Here is a 19,820-nt window from a genome sequence, read left to right on the forward strand (position 1 = left end):
GTCTGGAGCTCCCTTTAGCCTAGTGTCAACTCATGGAATGGAGGCTTTATTTCAGGCACGGTAAAAATACTAAAAATACTGGGGCTTCAGTCACCCTGGCTCTCACTTGTGAGGCGGTGGGTCTGTGCCAGAAGAGGCAAACCAAGAGAACCTGAGGCTTCTGCTCCACTCCACCACGCACTCAGCTCCTAAAGTGAGGGTGTGTCTCAAAGTGAAGCTGCCATTGTCCCCACCCCAGCTCCAGAACTCTATGGCAGAGATTTCGCAAGTGGTGACAAACAGTCAATGATACAGACAGCCCCTAATCTCTTCCTATAGGAACTGACTTCACTTGTGAGAGAGAAGTTCAAAGGGTGCTCTTAAGATCAACAGAGGCTGTGGTAAAGGCAATTGAGAAGAGATTCACAAATTTAATGAAGATGCAACCTAGACTGTAGGCCAGGTAATTTACCAGAGAGAGCTGGAGAATAACATTGCTGGTAGGAGCCTTCCCAGGCCCCAAACAAATACCATATGCTAACCACACAAAATAACTCTTCAAATAAGACAAATTTGATTAGTTTGTGGAGCATTGCTGAAAACCATAGAGCAACCAGCCTGTAGTAAGCGAAGTTTAACAGCTGAGAGCAGTCAGATAAAGAAAGAAAAAGAGTCCTACTACCAATATGACTGTCATCTCAGGTGACTCCAAGCATACACAAAGCTGCACGTCTATGAAGAATTGTATAAGAGGCTTACTACTGTGCGGGTGGAAAATGACTCCACTAAAAATATTCAGCACTCACTAAAAAATAAACAAGCAAATAACAATAGTAATCACTGGGGGTGAGGATATGAAATAGCACTCAGACTTAATACATGTATTATCTAAAATACACAGTTTCCAAGGAAAATTTAGGAGGTATGCAAAAAACAACAACTGCAACAACAACAAAACAAAACAGAAAACCGGGAAAGTGTGACCCACACTCTAGAAAAGAAGAGACAACATAAATTGCTTGCGAGAGCAACCAGATGCCACTTTTAACAGAAAAAGGACTCACAATAGCTATTATAAATATCTTCACAGAATTAAAGGAAAGTAAGTCTAAGGAAGCCAAAAATGGTATGATGACAATGTCACATCATATTGAAATTTTAAAAAATTCTGGATTTGGAAAATACAATTACGAGTGTCAAAAAGTTCACTAGAGGTGCTTAAGAGTAGAATCAGAAACAATCTGAATTGGCCTATAACAAGTGAATCTGAACTAGCAAAAATAAGAAACAGCAAAACTAAAGATAGATCAATAGACATTATAGCAGCCCAAGAACAAAGAGAAATGTAATAAAAAAAAAAAAAAGAACAGAGACTCAGAGAAATATTGTACACCATCAAGTATACCAACATGCATTACTGAGAATACCAGAAGGAGAGAAAAGGAGAGAAAGAAGCAAAATAATACTGAAAATAATGACAAAAAAACTTCCCCAATGTATTTAAAAACAATAACCTTCTTATTCAGAAAGTTCAATGAACACACTAGGTAGGCGAACCGAAGGAGAGCTAAAGATACATCATAGGAAAAATGCAAATGTAAAAGACAAGAAGAAATTTATACTTGTAAATGCCTATATTAAGAAAGAAGACAGTGGATAAAAAAAGAGCAAACTAAACTTAAAATAAGCAGAAGGAAGGAAATAATGTGATTGGAATGAAGATTTATGAAACAGAGAATTAAGAAATAGAGAAAAACCAACCCCAGAAGCTAGCTCTTTTAGAAGATCAACAAAATTGACAAAAGTTTAGCTAGATTGACCAAGATAAGAAAAGAGAAGACTCACATAACTAGAAATAAGAAACAGAAATAAATTAGAAATAACAAAAAAATAAAGAATAAATGAGGAACATTACTACCAATGTTACGAAGATAAAAATGATATTAAAGATAAAAAATGATATTTAAATGATATTAAATATGAACAATTGCATGCCAAAAAATTAGATAATTTAGTTGAAATGGAAGCATTCCTAGAAAAACTCATACTACTGAGACTGATTCAGGAGGAAACAGAGAATCTGAGCAGACCTATAACAAGTGAGGAGATTGAAGTAGTAATCAAAAACTACCTACAAAGAAAAGCCCAGGCCCAGATGGCTTCACCACTAATTCAACCAAATATTCTCTGAAGAATTAATACCAATTCTTCAGAAACTCTTTCACTTCCCAGTTCCTTTTATGAGGCCAATATTACCCTGTACCAAAACCAGACAAAGACATCACAGGAAAACTATAGTTAATAAGTTCCATGAGTACAAGCACAAAAAATTTAACAAAGTACTAGCTAACTGAATCCAGCAACATATAAAAGAAATATACATCATGACCAAATGGGATTTATTCCAAGAATGCAAGGTTGGTGCAACATTCACAAATCAATTAATGTAATACATCATATAAAGAGAATAAAAATTCAAAATTACATGCTTTACTCAATAGACACAAAAAAAGCATTTGATAAAATCAACACCCTTTCATGATAAAAATGCCCACCAAACTCTTAATTGAAGGGAACTTTCTTCACCTCTTAAAGAGCACCTATGAAAAACCAACAGATGACATTATACTTAGTGAAAGAATGGATCTGCTCCTTCTAAGACCAGGGACAAAGCAAGGATTTTCACTGTCACCACCTCTATCCATTATTGTGTTGGACATTCTAGCAGCAGTAATTAGGCAAGAAAAAAAAAGGTGTACACATTGAATAGGAAGAAGCAAAATTATCTCTATTTGCAGATGACATAATCTTACATATAGAACATCCCAAGGAATTCACTAAAAAAATTGAATTAATAAGTTCAACAAGGTTTCAAAATACAAAATCAATGCAAAAACTCCATTGTATTTTTACACATTTTCTATGAACAATCCAAAAATACAATTAGAAAACAATTCCACTTAGAATATCTCAAAAGAAAGAAAACTCTTAGGAATAAATTTAACAAAAGTTGTTCAAAATTTGTACACTGAAAACTACTGAACATTGTTGAATGAAATTACAGAAAATCTAAATAAATGAAAAAACATACCACTTACATGGACTGATTGGAACACTTAACATTGTTAAGATGGCAATACTCCCCAAAACTAATCTACAGATTCAATGCAATCCTTGTTAAAATCCCAGATTACTCCTTTTAGAAATTGACAAGCTTACTGTACAATTTATATGGAATTGTAAGGGACTCAAAATAGCCAAAATAATCATAAAAAGAACTCAGGAGTGGGACTCATACTTCATCATTTCAAAACTATCCAGAAAACAATAGTAATCAAGATGGTGTAGTACTAGCATTAGGACAGATCTATATATCAATGAAAAATAATTGAAAGTCCAGAAATAAACTTATTCATCTATAATTAGCAAAGTTTTGACAAGGATGCCAATACCATTCAATGTGAAAATAAGTCTTTTCGAACAGTGATGCTGGGGCAACTGAATAACCACATGTAAAACAGTAAAGTTGGACACTTACCTCACATAACATACTTAAATTAACTCAAAATCAACCAAAAACCTAAGTGTGAGAGCTAAAATTATATTATGCTTAGAGGAAAACATTGGGGTAAGTTTTCAAGACTTTGGATTTAGCAAGGGATTCCAAAAACACAAGCAAAAACAGCAGAAAAATTGGACTTCACCAAATGAGTTATATCTAGAATATATAGAGAACTCATATAACTCAATGGTAAAAAAGATAAAAAAGTCAATTAAGAACTGGACAAAGTCTCTGAATAGACTTTTCTTAAGGAAGATAAACAAGTATCAATAAACACGTGAAAATATGCTCACCCTCATGAGTCATCAGAACACGTGAATCAAAACCACTTCATACCCACTAACATGATGAGAAAAAAGAAGACAGATAAGAACGATCATTGGCAATGCAGTGGAGAAATAGGAACCTTCCTACATTATGGTGGGGATGTAGAATGTACAGCCACTTTGGAAGCAATGTGCTAGTGCCTCAATTAAAGACAGCTACCGCAGGACCCAGCAATTAAGCTCCCTAGTACACACTCAAGAGAAATGAACACGTGTCCACACAGAAACCTGTACACAAATGTTTATAGCATTTATAGCATTATTCATAATAGCCAAAAAGTGAAATCAAACCAAATCTCCATCAAAATGAATGGATGAAACATGTAGTATATCCATTCAATGCAATATTATTAGGCTTTAATTAATTAATTTCTTTTTTAGTGCCCAAATAATTTATTTTTTCTTTATTTTTATTCTACATACATGCGGGGTACAATGTTGATTTTCAATAACTGTGTAGAATGTATGGTGGTTAGATCAGGATAGTTAGCTTATTCATCATTACAATACATAATCAATCTTTGTGTCCATTGGCCAGTTCCTCATTAGCCCCCTTCCTTTCCACCTCCCCTCCCTTTTTCCACTTCTAGTTTTCTAAAAGTTCCACATATTACCATGGTCGTTATTTCTTTCTTTCTTTCTCTCTCTCTTTATTGTTCATTTCTTTATTTATGGATTCAGCTCCCACTTATGAGTGAGAACATGCGGTATTTCTCTTTCTGTGCCTGGGTTGTTTCACTTAGGATAATTTTCTCCAGGCTCATCCATGTTGTTGCAAGTGGTAGAATTTCATTCTTTTTTTTATGGCTGAGTAGTATTCCATTGTGTATATATACCAAAATTTCCTTATTCAATCATCCATCAATGAACATTTAGTTTGGTTCCATCATCTAGCTATTTTAAATAGAGCTGCAATAAACATAGGAGTGCAGGTATCCCTTCAACATGGTGTTTTCCAATCCTCTGGATATATCCCCAGGAGTGGGATTGCTGGATCGTATGGTAGTTCTATCTGTAGTTGTTTAGTGAACCTCCATACTGTTCTCCATAATGGCTGTACTAATTTACACTCCCACCAACATTGCAGGATGGCTCCTCTCTCTCCAAATCCTCACCAGCATTTGTTATTCTGTCTTTTTTATAAAATAGCCAGTCTGATTGGGGTGAGGTGATACCTCAGAGTGGTTTTGATTTGCATTTCACTGATGATTAGTGATGTTGAGCAATTTTTCAAGAACTGCCTTTTGTTTTTCTCCTCCTATCTTCTAGGGTGACCAATCTAAGCAAGACTGGTGGGCAGCCATATGGGCTTAACAAACAGAAGGACCCTTTACTGGCTTTATTACTGGAAATTTTATTCATTGATATTTCTTTAGAAACTGAAAGTTTAATTTACATGTGGGAAGAAATGTCTTCAAGAGTTTATTGATTTAAATTATCGCCCATGAGAGTCTTTGTCTAAGATCATTGTCTCTAATAAACCAACTAAGAGTTCTAGTACAAAGACATGACCCCTGACACAATGCTATTGAATTTTACGTCCAATGTCTAAATTAAGGTTAAGTAATGAAGATTTGCATAAATTTAGTGATCTAATACAGATACCTATATTGAAACAAAACCCCCAAAACACCCTGTTTTCCTGGTTGAAGTGATCAACATTTGTGATTGTGATCAGCATTTATTCTTCTATTCAACATATAATTACTTTTCATGATGGAAATAATGTACCAGGCAATAAAACAGACTTACTTATATAACACTATATGAGTAAGAACAGTGGTCACAATATACAGTTACTTTAAAAATCTTGAGGCACTAGTTACAATCAATCTAAGGAAGATGTCCTGGGTGTTAGTAGGGGGGAAACTACCTTCTTTTGCTTGATTTTTCTTTGACAGCAATTCTGCTAAGGTCATTCTGCTAATGCCCTCTCTTAGCCCAACTTCCTCCAACTTCAATACCTTCCACCAAAGACAAAATGATTCTGATTAGTGATATTGAAGAAAAGGATTATTAATGCTCAACTCTGCTCTTTCTGAAATACCACTTGACTAGATCTATGAGAAGGTGTAGTCTTGTCTATTTTTTCATGGGTTATGCTTATAGGAGCAGACTCTGCAGTGAGGGAGATTGCTAGTTATTAAAGTTTAATTTGGGAAGAACTGTTTTGAAGTCTGCTGTGACTGGACTCTACATGATACCTTAAAATAGGGCTTGTAATTTTACTTCAATCACTGTGATACCTACAAAGTGCTTCTTAACTGGTTCTAAAGTTTCTTGAAGGGCGAGGGGGAAGAAGTATATAATCTTGAAGCCCATGCACTCCAACAGGTGTTAATTCAAGAGAAGTCGTGGAGCATAAAATAAAAACCTTAAGTTCTTAATATCTCTAGGAAATCTCTATGAGCTCACATGGGAAAAGAAGCTAATGGGATACAATACAGTGTTTCGAAAAGCACATATATAATTATTATGGGCCAAATGGAAATAGAAATAAATATCAGAGGCTAAAAGCAAGGACTTCCAATTCTAGCTAGGATATAAAAAAATTACAACAGACCATCATTTTCACCCTATCAATGAAGGGTAGTCAGATAAACTAAAATTCAAAGTTTTTATAAAATGCAAGAGAACAGAGGATGCCCTAAGTGAACTAATGTTCAGAAAATGATGAACACTTTCTGGGAGGAAAGGAGACAGGGCTGCTTTCTTCTCAGGGAAAGAAGCAGGAGGATAAATCCGCCATTGCTAAAATAAGGGGAAGCTTAAAAAGAATGTTTAATGCCCATTTGGGTTTGATATGACAGATCAAATACCAGGAAGCACCAAAGTGAGTAAACACCCACCATTTCTGAGATAATACACAAGTAGTCATAGTGTGTAATACTTTTGATATATTGTTGAGGTCAAATTACTTAAACTTTGCTTAGAGTCCTTGCAACTAATTAATGAGCCAGGTATTTTTATTTCCTTGTAATATCTTTGTCTGGTTTTTGTTTTAGAACAACACTGGATTCAAAAAATGGTCTGGGCATTATTCATCCCTTTTAAATGTTCTGGAAGAGTTTGTGAAGCTTGGTATTATTTCTTCCTTGAAATGTTTGTTAGAATTCAACAGTGAAGCCATCTGGACATTAAGTTTTCTTTGCAGGAAAGGTTTTTAACTTAACATTAATTTATCTAATAAATATAGGGCTATTCAAGTTATTTATTCTTGATGAGCTTTGGAAATTTGTGTCTTTCAAGTATTGTCAACTAGTTTTCAAATCTATGGGCATAAATTTGTTCATTATATGCTCTTGCTAACATGTACATATGTGTGTCATTTATTAAGATGTTACCTCTCTCTGATATTGCTAATTTGTCTGTTCACTATTTTGTTTCCTAATAATTCTGGCAAGATGTTTATCAGTTTTTTGATATCCTATAAAAATAAAAAAACAGCATTTATTTCACTGATTTTTCTCTATTGTTTTTGTTTTCTATTTTATTGATTTTCAATAAGATTTTTTTCTTTTGATTGCTTTGGGTTTAATTTGCTCATCTGTTCTTTTCTAGTTTCTTCAGGAGGAATTTGAGGTTATTGGTCTCTTTTTTATCCTTTTTCCTACTAAAAATATTATTTGCTGCAAATTTCCCCCAACCACCACTCTAAAAAACATTTGATATATTTTGATTTGTTTCATTTTCATCATTTCATTAAGTTACAAATAATTTTTCATACTCCTTTTGATTTGTTTTTTACCCATAGGCTTTTTAGAAGTGTGTTAGTTTAAAATATTTGATGATTTTCCACATAACTTTTCCTTATTAATACATATTTTTTCAAAATTGCTTTGAATTGCATTCCTTTACTTTATTTTATTTTTTAATTATACATACTTGTGGGGTACAACATTGACTTTCAACAATTGTGTAGAATGTGTGGTGATTAGATCAGTATAGTTATTAGCTTATTCATCATTACAATACATAATCACTCTTTGTGTCAGTAAGGGTATAGTAGATTTAAACAATGCTGTCATTCAAGCCACAAAAAATATGTGTATGCTACTAATATGTATTTTTTATGGCTTCAATGGCATTGTTGTTTAAATCTGCTATACCCTTGCTGATTTTCTGTCTGTTTGTTTTGTCAATGATTAAGAGAAGGTTTTTCTTGTAGGCAACATAAAGTTTGATCTTGCTTTTTTTTTTAAATCCAGTGGTACAATCTGTGCCTTTTTATAAGATAGTTTACAATATTTACATTTAATGAGATTATTGATATGGTTAGATTTAATTCTATCTACTTCATAATTTGTTTTCTCTGTTTCCCATGTACTGTTTCTTCCCATTTTCTTATATTCCTGTCTTATTCTCTTGAATTCATTAAAATAATTCTATCACCTTTTGTCTTCTTAGCTATTAGCTATAATCGTATTTTATTTTAGGGGTTGTATTAGGGTTTATAGCATACGTTCCTACCTTAGTCTGCCTTGAAGCTATAGTGCACCATACCATTTCACTGGTAACACAAGACCCTTTTAAATGTATACTCCGTTTCTCCCCTCCTGGCCTTCATGCTATGGTTGACATTCTGTTTATTTCTACACACACTATAACCCTCACAATATGTTGATTGTTGTTTTATTTAAAGAGTTGATTCTCTTTTAAAGAGACTAATAAGTAATAATAATGATAACAACAATAATATGTGTAAATCCATATTTCTGCCTGACATTGTTTACTTTTTGCCTTAAAAACTTCCTATATTATTTCTTTATTTCAAATCTGCTGGTGAGATTGTTTCATGCTTTGTACATATGCAGATATATTTTCTCTTGCTTTTGAAACATTCATGCTACAAAGAAAACTCCATTCAGGGAAACTTTTAGCTAATGAAAATTAAGAAATTCTCTCTAATACTGGTTTTGAGCAATTTGATTATGATGTGCCTTGGTGTAACTTTCTTGATGTTTCTTATGTTTGGAATTTGTAGACTTTCTTGGATCTGTGAGTTAAACTTCTTCATTAAACTTGGAATTTTTTTTGGCCATTAACTCTTCAATTTTATTTTATTTTATTTTATTTTATTTTTCTCTGTTGCAGACAGATTCTAAGATGGCCCCATGACCCCTTCCCTCATGTAATTCTCTCTTACTGAGTGTAGGTGGGATCTATGACTTGTTTCTAACCACAAATATGGCAATGATGATAGAATGTATGTGATTATGTGTATGTAATTACATTGATAAGATTATAATGTCTTGCTTAGACTCGTCCTTGCTGGAGTTAAAGAAACATATTGTGAATTGCCATATGCAGAGGGCCACTTGGCAAAGAATTGAGGGTCATCATCTCCTAACAGGCATGGAGAAACTGAGACACCCAACCCCCAGCCCAGAAACCTGCAAAGAACTGGATGCTATCAACAATCACATAAGCTTGGAAAAGGATACATTCCAAGTTGAGATTCAGGTGAAAGCCCAACCGTGGCAGACACTTGATTGGAGGAATTAGCTAAACCATGCTGGGATTCCTGACTCGCCCCCACCCCCCCAAAAAAAGAAAAAAAAAAAAAAACTATGATAAAATACATGTGTTTTATGTTAAGACTCTAAATTTATAATAATATTATTTCGTAACAATAGGTATTCAATGAATAAATAAATAATAATATTACATAGCAACAGGTATTCAATACAGTCCCCTAACCCCCATCCTTCTCTAGGGATTCTGATGGCACACGTGCACACACACACAGACACAGAGACACACACACACACACACACACACACAAGGTTACTGCAAAAAGTTAATGAAAGATTTGTATTATTTTTAAATTCATTTTTTTCATGAACTTTTTGAAATATCTTCATATATGTGGCTGCTTGAAGTTGTCTCACAGTTCACTGACACTCTGTTAATTGTTTTTGCATTCTTTTTTTCTGGCTTTGTTTTATTTTACATAGTTTATATATCTATGTCTCAATTTCACTAATCTTTTCCTGTGCCATGCTGTTGGCCTTTAATCTCACTGTTTTTTAGTTTTCATCTCAGCAAGTTTGATTTGGTTCTTTCTTATATGTCTGCTAGTACATATCTACTTATATTTTAAAAAATATGGAAACAGATATAATAACTATTTTAATGTTCTTTTTTGCTACTTCCCATATATATGTGTCAATTCTGGCTCAGATTGAATCAGCTAAATTATTGTTTGTGTTTTCCTGCTTCTTCATTGCCTGATCTTTTTGATTAGGTAGCATTGTGAATTTCACTTTTTTGGGCACTGGGTATATTTGTTTGTACTACTACAAATATTCTTGAGCTTTGTTCTGGCATGCAGTTCTTGGTACAGTTTGATCATTTTTGGTCTTGCTTTTATAATTTGTTAGGTGGGTCCAGAGAAGAATTCAAGGTAGAGCTAAAGACATGACTGAGGCATTCCATTCCTAATATTCTATCGGTGCTCCATGAATTATTATTGTTTTTATTGTAGCATAGGAGAACAATTTCTAAGCTCTGTGTGCTCACCAGATACTGTTAGCTAATCTTAGTGGGAGGTTTCTTTCCTGATGTCAGGTATTTTCCTCACATCTATGCACTCAACAAGACTCTTCTAAATACTTGAGGGAAACTGCAGATTTCTGGTGTTCTCTCTCTACACAGCCTTCTCTACTTCAATACTCTGTCCAACAAACCAGATACAGCTATGTCTCACTAAACTCTCAGCTTTGTGCCCTCAACTTGTGGAAACTTTTAGCCTCTTCTTGGACTTTTCCCCCTAGACCACATCCTGGAAACTGTCTTAGGGGAGCAAGCTTGAAATCATAAGGTATACCTTGGTTGCTTTCCATCTTTCATAGATTATTATCCTTCATTGGCTGGTGCTCAGAATCTTGAAAACCATTATACATATTTTGATTGTCAAGTAGGAGAGTGAATCCAATCTCTGTTACTCCATCTTGGTAAGATAGAGGCGTATCTATTTAGATATTTTTAATTTGATTTAATGTTATTTACTTTTCTTAATTTTTTCACACTCCTTTACTTCAAATATTCTTTGTAAATGCAAAAAGTAATCTTTAATTAGCATGCAGTTATAACAAAGAAAATATAATTATATATAATTGGTCATATGAAAGATAAATAGAAGATGCCCTTTTATTAAGGATAGTATGACATGCATGGGAGCAGAAAAAAGTAAAACCTGATAGATTCTAAGTTTCTGTCACAAGAGACACCTTAGACTAGAAACCGAGCTAGAAAAAGAAGAGAGGAATAAAGCGTGCTGAGCATAACACCACAATTTGGAGTTTCTAATTTTTTCCTGACTTGTATAATTACGACATATAATATATTTGATTTATATAAATCATAAAGTCTAATTTTATTTTACTAAATTTATCAGTTGGTAACTCATATATAAGCCAGCTGGATTAAAAACAAAATAAACAACAATAAAAATGGGTTCTGCTTTTGCCCTCCAGAAAATTAAGCCTGTAAGTCAAAAGGAGAGAAGGCACAATGCACACACACAAAAAATCTATAATGCAAAGTAGAAGAATATTGTCAAGAATATAAAAATTTAGAATATGAAAAATATACATGACTTCATATTTATGGAAATTTTTGCTCTTCTGAATTGTGATTATGACACCAAATTTACATATATTAATTATGCTGGAATATCTTATTCTTTTCTGCCAAAGAATAATTTCAGGCTGGTAAAGATGTACACATGAAAAAATAAAATTATAAAACTTTTGGTCAATTTGATCAAAACTGCCCGACTTTTAATTGTCATTTATTGTATAAGTTAATTAGGTACTTATATTTGTGTGTGAGTTAAAACGTTCTTTTAAAACTCTAAAAACGCTTGCTATATAAAAGAGAACCAACTGATAAAATGATGGCAAAGGTGTGGAGGAAAGGGAACCTCTGTACACTGCTGGGTGGGAATGTAAAGTGGTGCAGCCATTATAAAATGCAGTTCCTCAAAAAAATTAAAAATAGAACTACCATGTGATTCAGTAATCCACTCTGATGCTATCTAAAGGAAGTGAAATAAACACCCCCTAGAAATGTCTTTTTCCCCCATGTTAATCTCAGTATTATTCACAATAGCCAAGACATGGAAACACCTAAGTGTGTGTCAATGGATGAATGGATAAAGAAATTATGATATATATATACAAATATATAGTATATATAAAACATAAAGTATACAAATAAAATATATTTTATATATATATATTTCTAAATAATATATTTATAAACACACATGCACATGTAAACATACAGGAACACATTGCACTTCAAAAATTTCATGATAAAACAGGGTCAAAAGATAATACAAATATTTCCATGAACTTTTTGAAGTCCATTCACAAATATAATGGGATATCATCCAGCCTTAAAAATGAAGGAGATCCTGATATTTGCAACAACGTGGATGAAAGTGGAGGACATTAACTAAGTGAAATAAGCCAGACACAGAAAGAAAAGCACTGCGTGATTTCACTTATACGTAGAATCTTAGAAAAAAAAAAGTCAAATCCTTAGAAACAAGCAGTAGAAGAATATTTATAGGATAGGGAAAGTAGGTCAAAGAATACAAAGGTGCGTTTATGTCTGATGAGTAAGTCAAGAGTTCTAATGTACAACATGAGGAGTACAGTTAATAATATTGTATTGTATACGGAAAATCTGGGAAGAGAGAAGATTTTAACTGCTCTCACTATACACCCACAATAAGGGTAACTGTGAGATGATGAAATGATGGCTATATTAATTTGCTTGACTGTCATAACTATTTCATTATGTACAAGTACATCAAAACATCATGCTGTACACCTAAAATATATACTGTAAAACAATTTAAAACTAAAACAGAACCAAAGGTAAATTCTTCCTAATTATGCAAATAACATGTAAAATAAAAAACTGAATGGTTTACATGCAAATTTTCTTGCCATGGGTCTTCTTAAGGTAAGTTGTTTTAAATATATAGAAATAATAAATAAATAAATTATTACTTTTTCTTGATTTTATTCTCAAAGAACAATTACCAGGCCTAATTTGATAAATAGCTTTTAAATTCTTAATTGAATACAGTTTATAATTTCAGAAATGTTAATTAAGAGTTGTAGAGCCTCTTGTCAACATTACCTGCAACACTCTTATGTAAACTATGCTGCACTAAAATAACATATGAAGATGAATTACTTAGTTGGAATATTGACCTGTAAGTTAATTTTAATATATTGTTTCTGCTTTTTAGTAAATATGTTGGTCAGAAATTTTTAAACACTGTCATTTTAAAAGTTATTTCATATATTTTCTGTATTAGAACGCCAGAAATATACTAAAAAGAACAGTATTATTTTAAGTAAATAATTACTTGATTCAGTTGAATTTTATCTTTTAAAATTAATGGCCGATTCTAAAAATTATACATGACATGTTATTGGACTAAACAATATTGGGAAATGATATTTTTTATTTATTATATTTAATATATACCATTAATGCAGTAGTACTGCAATTAATGAAGCTACATGGGCATTTGAGCTGCTTTTTTTTTTTTTATTTACAGTTGTGTTAATGAATTACAGTTCACATCTACATTTATAATTATAAGAGATAAAAACAACAAATTGCTCTATTCCGTTTTCTAGAAACTGGCTCATAGTTAACACTAATTGCCCAACTCTTTTGTGTTTTGCAACAATTAGCATGATAAAAGCTGGCATGATTTTGTGGATTTAATTATATTTTTGCTGTTATCTAACAATGATGTTATTTGACATTTTTTTTGTTTTTTTTAGCAATATCTGTCTTGTAAATTCTATGAATCAAGGAACAACTTCATTCAACATTTGCTCCAGAAGTTAAATGCCAATTGGCATTTATTATGCAAGTTTTATTGCGAAAGCAAGAAATTGTGGATCTTGGTACTCATAGTCTGATTCTTTAAAATATGAAAGCAATGAATTGAACTTTTAGGGGTTTAGTAAATGATTTAATATCTTGCTTTCAAAGACACTACTAGAGCACTTTACACTGAATTACTTATTCAATTATAAAGGATTTCAGCAGCTGAATGCCCTTAGATTCTGCCTATCCCACCAACCTACACAGCCCTTCATACCCTGTTAACTTATATCTTAGTCAGACTTACAGTTCAGGAACGTCATCTTTTATCTGTGCAGGGACACATTTGATAACTACTGAAAATAAAGGATACTCTCCCCAGAAAAATGCATAGACACATGTGGGGAACACAGAATAATTTAGTCAGGCTCCCTTGACATTTCTTGTAAACAATTTGTATGGGTGGAGTTAGTGCGCATGTGACCCAATGTATCTTTTTAGTTTTGTAGCTATTGTGTGTTCTGCAGTTTGTGAGGCAGGCTGGGGGCAGAGAGGTCGCGTATAAAAATAGAGCATGTTTCCTCTGCTGGCAGCTGCTCAGTTTCATTTTTTTTTTTGGGTTTTGCTGGTAGCAGTTGAATTTCTGAGTTTTTTTGTGTACTGCTTAGCTCTTAGACGTGCATGTGCTGAATAAAGAGGCTCCAAGGACCTCTGTGCCAGTTACCTAGCTCATAGACCTGCGTGTGAAGGGTTTGTGAATGGGCTTGAGGGGTCTGTGAGTACCAGACCCCAGCCCTAGCTCTACAACACATAAGTGTGCATGTAATTCAGTGTGTCTATAGACCTCCAGAAGTACACTTGGACACCAGGTGCCTGGCTCCATTCCTGCTTGAACACAGCACACTAGCACTAAGCTTTTCTCTGGAACTTCACAGTAACCCAGATTGCAGCTAACCCTGGCCTGGAGAATCAATAGTTACTTAAAATTACAACAGCCTCAGAAGGGAATTCCCTTCAGGGCTAAATTATATTCTGAAAGGTCTAATCTCCCTCCTCTCCTCCCTGTTCCCCACCACCTCACCCTATGAGTGTCTATGCCAGTCTTAGCCATGTGTTTGCCAGCTGGCACAGACCTCATTTCCTTTTACTCTAGTTACAGCACAGGATATGTGTACTTCTGTTCACAATCCATCCCTCATACTGTTCTCTGTTTCCTCTTTCTGATATTAAGCCCCTCACTTCCTGCCATCCCCAGCCATCCTACACACACTTTAAAACACTTCCATCATGAGGTGTCGAACACCTTTTCATGGTTAATGTAGAATGGGCATTCCTTGTAGCCCTGTCAAGGTGAAACTGTTGACATCTAAATTCCAGGTTACTCCTTTCGTTTCCCCAAAGCTACTCTTAGATAACTCATCTTTTATAAAAGTCACTTCTCCTTTGGGGTCAATTTCTAGCACACAACTCAATCACAAGCTTCATGAAGCCTTATCATTCCTTGTTGTATCACTAGAGTCCGAGAGCAATGTCTGTGTACAACAGTATGTTCCATTAAAACATGTGTTTTTGTGCTAAATGCTTCTCTTGTGGAAGAAGAAAAGTATGTGCAAATACCCATTAAGTTTTGACATGAACTGTGTTTGAATATTTCTTACTTAGCATGAGCACAAAAACTCTATTGTATACTTCCACTTGATGCTGAACAACAACAAAAAATCAATAGCCATATAGTAAACACACTTACAACAATGATATCTTCTGTTAGAAAATACTGTTTGATTTGTGGTGTTTATATCATTAAAACTGACTTCTGAAAAAGTATATTTCTCCTCAGCAATCTCAAGCTAAACATCTTTAACAATATCCTACCTTACAAAATTTTTTAATTGACTAAAACATCTGCATTCCTGCTGGTTACATTTTTATATTTGATTATTCAGTAAAATATAAGTCCTACATTCAGAAGCAGACTAACTATATTGTGTAATTTACACAACCCCAACCCCATCTACTAGCAATATTGAAGATATGTATGTCTGGACTTTGTGATATGTTTGTGTAACTCTTAAGCTAAACGTATTTCCATATCAACTTTTATTTTCTCCAGTATATCTCAGAAAATGATATAATTTGGGGTACTTTTTTCTTATATTCCCAAAATATCGAAGTGGTAACTTTTCAGCTGACACAAAAATACGCACACATTAATTTTAGTTTCATAAAGCAGTAAAATATTATATTTGATGGCTGGTTTTTGCATTAACAATAAACGGTTAAATTTAAAACACTCAGAAATGCTCTTTTCATTTTATTTTGCTATTGTTAACTTTTTCTTGGATTATACTGTGTCAGCATTTTGCTCTGTTAGTTTTACAGTGGCCATTGGCCAAACAAAATGTTATGTTGACCTAAACTGCCAGAGATACTTTTCTAAAAATCTATTGTTTTGGAGGTCACAGCTTCTCTCTCTCTCTCTCTCTCTCTCTCTCCACACACACACACACACACACACACACACACACACACACACACACACACACACACACACACACACACACACACACACACACACACACACACACACAGTTTTGGTAAAGTCAACCTTAGTATAATCAAAGTCAAATGATTTTAGTGAACACATGGTGTTGAACCACTAATTCTAGATTATGATGTATTTTGACTTCTAGAAAATTTTAACCAACCACTTGTAATTTTTAACTGTATTTTGAAAACATTGGGGGAAAGTATTTCTTAAAGCTGAACTTCTTAATAATATTTTGTGTCATGGACTACTTTGAGCCTAATAAAGTTCCTTCTCAGGATAATATTTTTAAATGGGTAAAATAAAATAAGAATTACAAAAGAAACTGATGTTATAAAAATAAAGTCTCACCCATGTATACTTTGTGAGGAGTCTACGTACCTCAGGATAAACTTATACAGCTCAAATCTGTCAATTACACTTGACTGTGAAAAATCTTGACTCAGTTATTAAGTGAAAAAACAAGCACATCAAAATACATACAATTTCATTTAAAATATATTACATAACTCAAAACAAAACAAAATGCTAAATACATTTTTATAACACAATTGTTTAAATCAGTTGGATAAATGTAGGAAATGTGTTTTAGAGATAGGAAAAACAATGAAATGAGATAATTTTAGCATAAACTCATTCATACCTTTATGGCAGTGGATGCAATTTGAATGTGGTGTAGTCTCCGAAGGGTGCTGTCCCTGTCAATGAAATAAGAAGCGGCTAGTTGATGTAGGGTCTCCAGAGTGACCGAAGAGCTATTGGTGCTGGAATCACTTCCTTCAGATCGTTTGCTCAGCTTCCGCTTGTCCACAAAAATTGTGAGTGACTCCTCTCCTGCATCAATAATATTTCAAATTATTTCATTTTCCACTTAAAACACTTTTTTTTTCTTGTCTGTAGGTGGGGAAGCCCAGATTGTAAGTGTAATAAAACAAACAAGTGAGAAACACAAAAAGGGCAAGAAGATTTACATTTTTTGTTCATGAATATTTCCCAAGTACCTAGAAAAGTGCCCGGGATACTGAATGCTTTAAGTACATATTTAATGACTGTTGAACACCTAGCTTTTGCAGAAGAATTTTTCTAGATTTCTTTGACTTTCTCATGCAGTTTAGCTTACCTAAAGCTCATATGGCCCAAAAGCAAATTAAGATAAAATTATATGGAAAATCAATTTAGGTGGGGTGCATAATATAAAACTGTATTTACTCAGAAATTTTGACCATAGAACAGCATATCAAAATGGAAACATGACAAAGCATTAGCAGTTTTCTATTGTACCTTTGGAAATCACTAAACTTTGTGGAAGATTTAGGTACTGGCAATGAATTCTCAAAGGTGACATTTAACGTATGTTACAATTAAGCTGCAATTTTCAGTGTTCAAATGAACAAAAAACATCCATGTCATTTAAGTTAGACATTAAGAACTTGTGATCTTCAGACTTCAATTTTACTGGATATTCATCTAGCACATAATTGTCATACTTGATTTTTTTTTTCTCATTCTCTCAGAAACCCATCTGTTTGGGTGGAATTGTGCTCACTTACAAACTGAAAAACCAATTTTTTTAAAAGGCCAAGTAAGATTGTCTAGTACAGTAGTTTGTACTTCCTTTCCATCTTAAATATAATATCAATTTTAAAATGACATAGCCCAGGTGACACCACTCCAATCCTCAGTAAGAGCTCATGTGACTCTTCAAGAGATCAGGCCAAAATAACAGAGTAAGATGTTAACAAATGTTATTTCTGAAAATCACATTCCTGAATAGTATCGGGACCTAAAGAGACAAACTAGATATCCAGAAGATTGAGTAGAATAGCTAAAGAAAGAAGAAATACCCTTAAGAATATGAATAGCTGGGTCAAATCATCAACAGCATGAGGTCATGTGCATGAAAAACAGCTTTGGGGTGGAAGAATCTGAAAGTGAAAGGGAATACATAGATAATATACTATAAAAAAAAAAAAAAGTCCCCAGCAATGATTTACTCCCAGAAGAAGATCAAACAGTGGAAATTTTAGTGAATGCATTTCAGAATAAGCAATGAATCTGGGAAAAACTTGCCCATGTACCAAGATGTGAAAGTATTAAAACAAACACCCTGTACATGGATATAGAAAGCACATCAGTTTTGTGGTGATCTATGAACTCACATTGCAGCTTTATGACTTATGCAAGCAATATATCTTATTAAGTAAGATTGAAAATAAAATTACAAAGATATCTTGTAAATGAAAATAAAGCAAAGGTAATGACCTTGAAAACAGATAATGTAGAATTTGGCCAAAATTATTAAATGAGAAAAAAGAAAAATACTGCAGAGAGCAAGTTACCAATACTTGCAAAGTTGTTTTAACAGCAACACTTTTCATAAAGTAGAAAATACAGGAGCAACAGACATACACTGTGAATATTAGGAGCTAAATAGATTTGGCGGGGGTTAAAAAGCAACAATAGAGAATCTATACAACATATTTAATTAGATCTTGTAAGTAAATATGAAACCTTATATTAATAATAGATGAATATAACCCTTATTTTTAAGAGTATACCGCATATTTGCAAAAGGAGACCACATATACTGTTATAAGGAAATCTTTAGTGAAGTCCAAAAATTTGAAAAAAATGTGGTATCATTCATTGACTGCAATATAATAAACTCACAAATAATGGAAAATAAAAAAGGCAATCTTTACAGAAAAAACATCCTATTATATAATTTTTGAATGATAGGATAAATAAAGACAAAATTGCAAATTATCAAGAAAAGCATTATATGTTAGAATCTAACGGATTCAGTTAAAGCAGTGCTCAGAGAAATTTTCATATGTGTGTTACATAGATCATGAACATACATGTGTTAACTACGTAACTCCAAACCAAAGGAAGTATGACAGAAATAAGCTTACATAAAATAAAATGGAGTAACTACAAAGATAAAAACAGGAAGTAATGTGTGAAAAAGAAGTAGAAATAATAAATACAAAAATAGCTTATTTTGAGATAAAAAGTAGAAAAATACATCAACAACTAGTCAACCTACTTTTTTTATGTAGTTAAAAATTACATAAAGAATTGACAGAGTAAATATATAACTAAATGAATAATATTTTTTTAAAAAACATAAAAAGATTATGTTAAACATTTTGCAAATAAGTTTAAGCATCATAAAACACCTTCATACACACACACACACACAATAGAAATTCTGCCAAAACCTTAAAAATCAAAATATTTGATACTAGTGAAAATGATTCCAGAGCATGTGAAATAAAGGAAAATTTCCAAGTTCACTTTCATAAGCTGATGGTAAAATTGGCATAAATACTGTATATGGAAAAGATTACATATACACACACAACAACAACAACAGGTAACAGACATTACACAACAGGTAATATTACAATTTATGCATATTAATGCCGAATCATAAATAAAGTAATAACTATTTCTAACGGTAAATTTTAAAAACTTGTATCTCATGACAATAGGACAATTCTAGTAGTGTAAGGGTGGCTCAGGATTTGGAAATCATTAC

General features: G+C 33.1%; 1 protein-coding gene across 2 annotated transcripts in view; it reads right to left on the reverse strand.

The window, feature by feature from the left end:
- The window catches only part of BRINP3 (BMP/retinoic acid inducible neural specific 3), a 366,300-nt gene that overhangs the window by 161,353 nt on the left and 185,127 nt on the right, over positions 1-19,820 (reverse strand). For both annotated transcript variants that reach the window (XM_063106876.1, XM_063106877.1), the window contains one exon: positions 16,920-17,110. In XM_063106876.1, the coding sequence (XP_062962946.1) occupies positions 16,920-17,110 (191 nt within the window). The remainder of the gene's footprint in view (positions 1-16,919; positions 17,111-19,820) is intronic.

The sequence above is a fragment of the Cynocephalus volans genome, chromosome 8 (genome assembly GCF_027409185.1).
Source record: "Cynocephalus volans isolate mCynVol1 chromosome 8, mCynVol1.pri, whole genome shotgun sequence".
In the NCBI taxonomy this organism is placed as follows: Eukaryota; Metazoa; Chordata; class Mammalia; order Dermoptera; family Cynocephalidae; genus Cynocephalus; species Cynocephalus volans.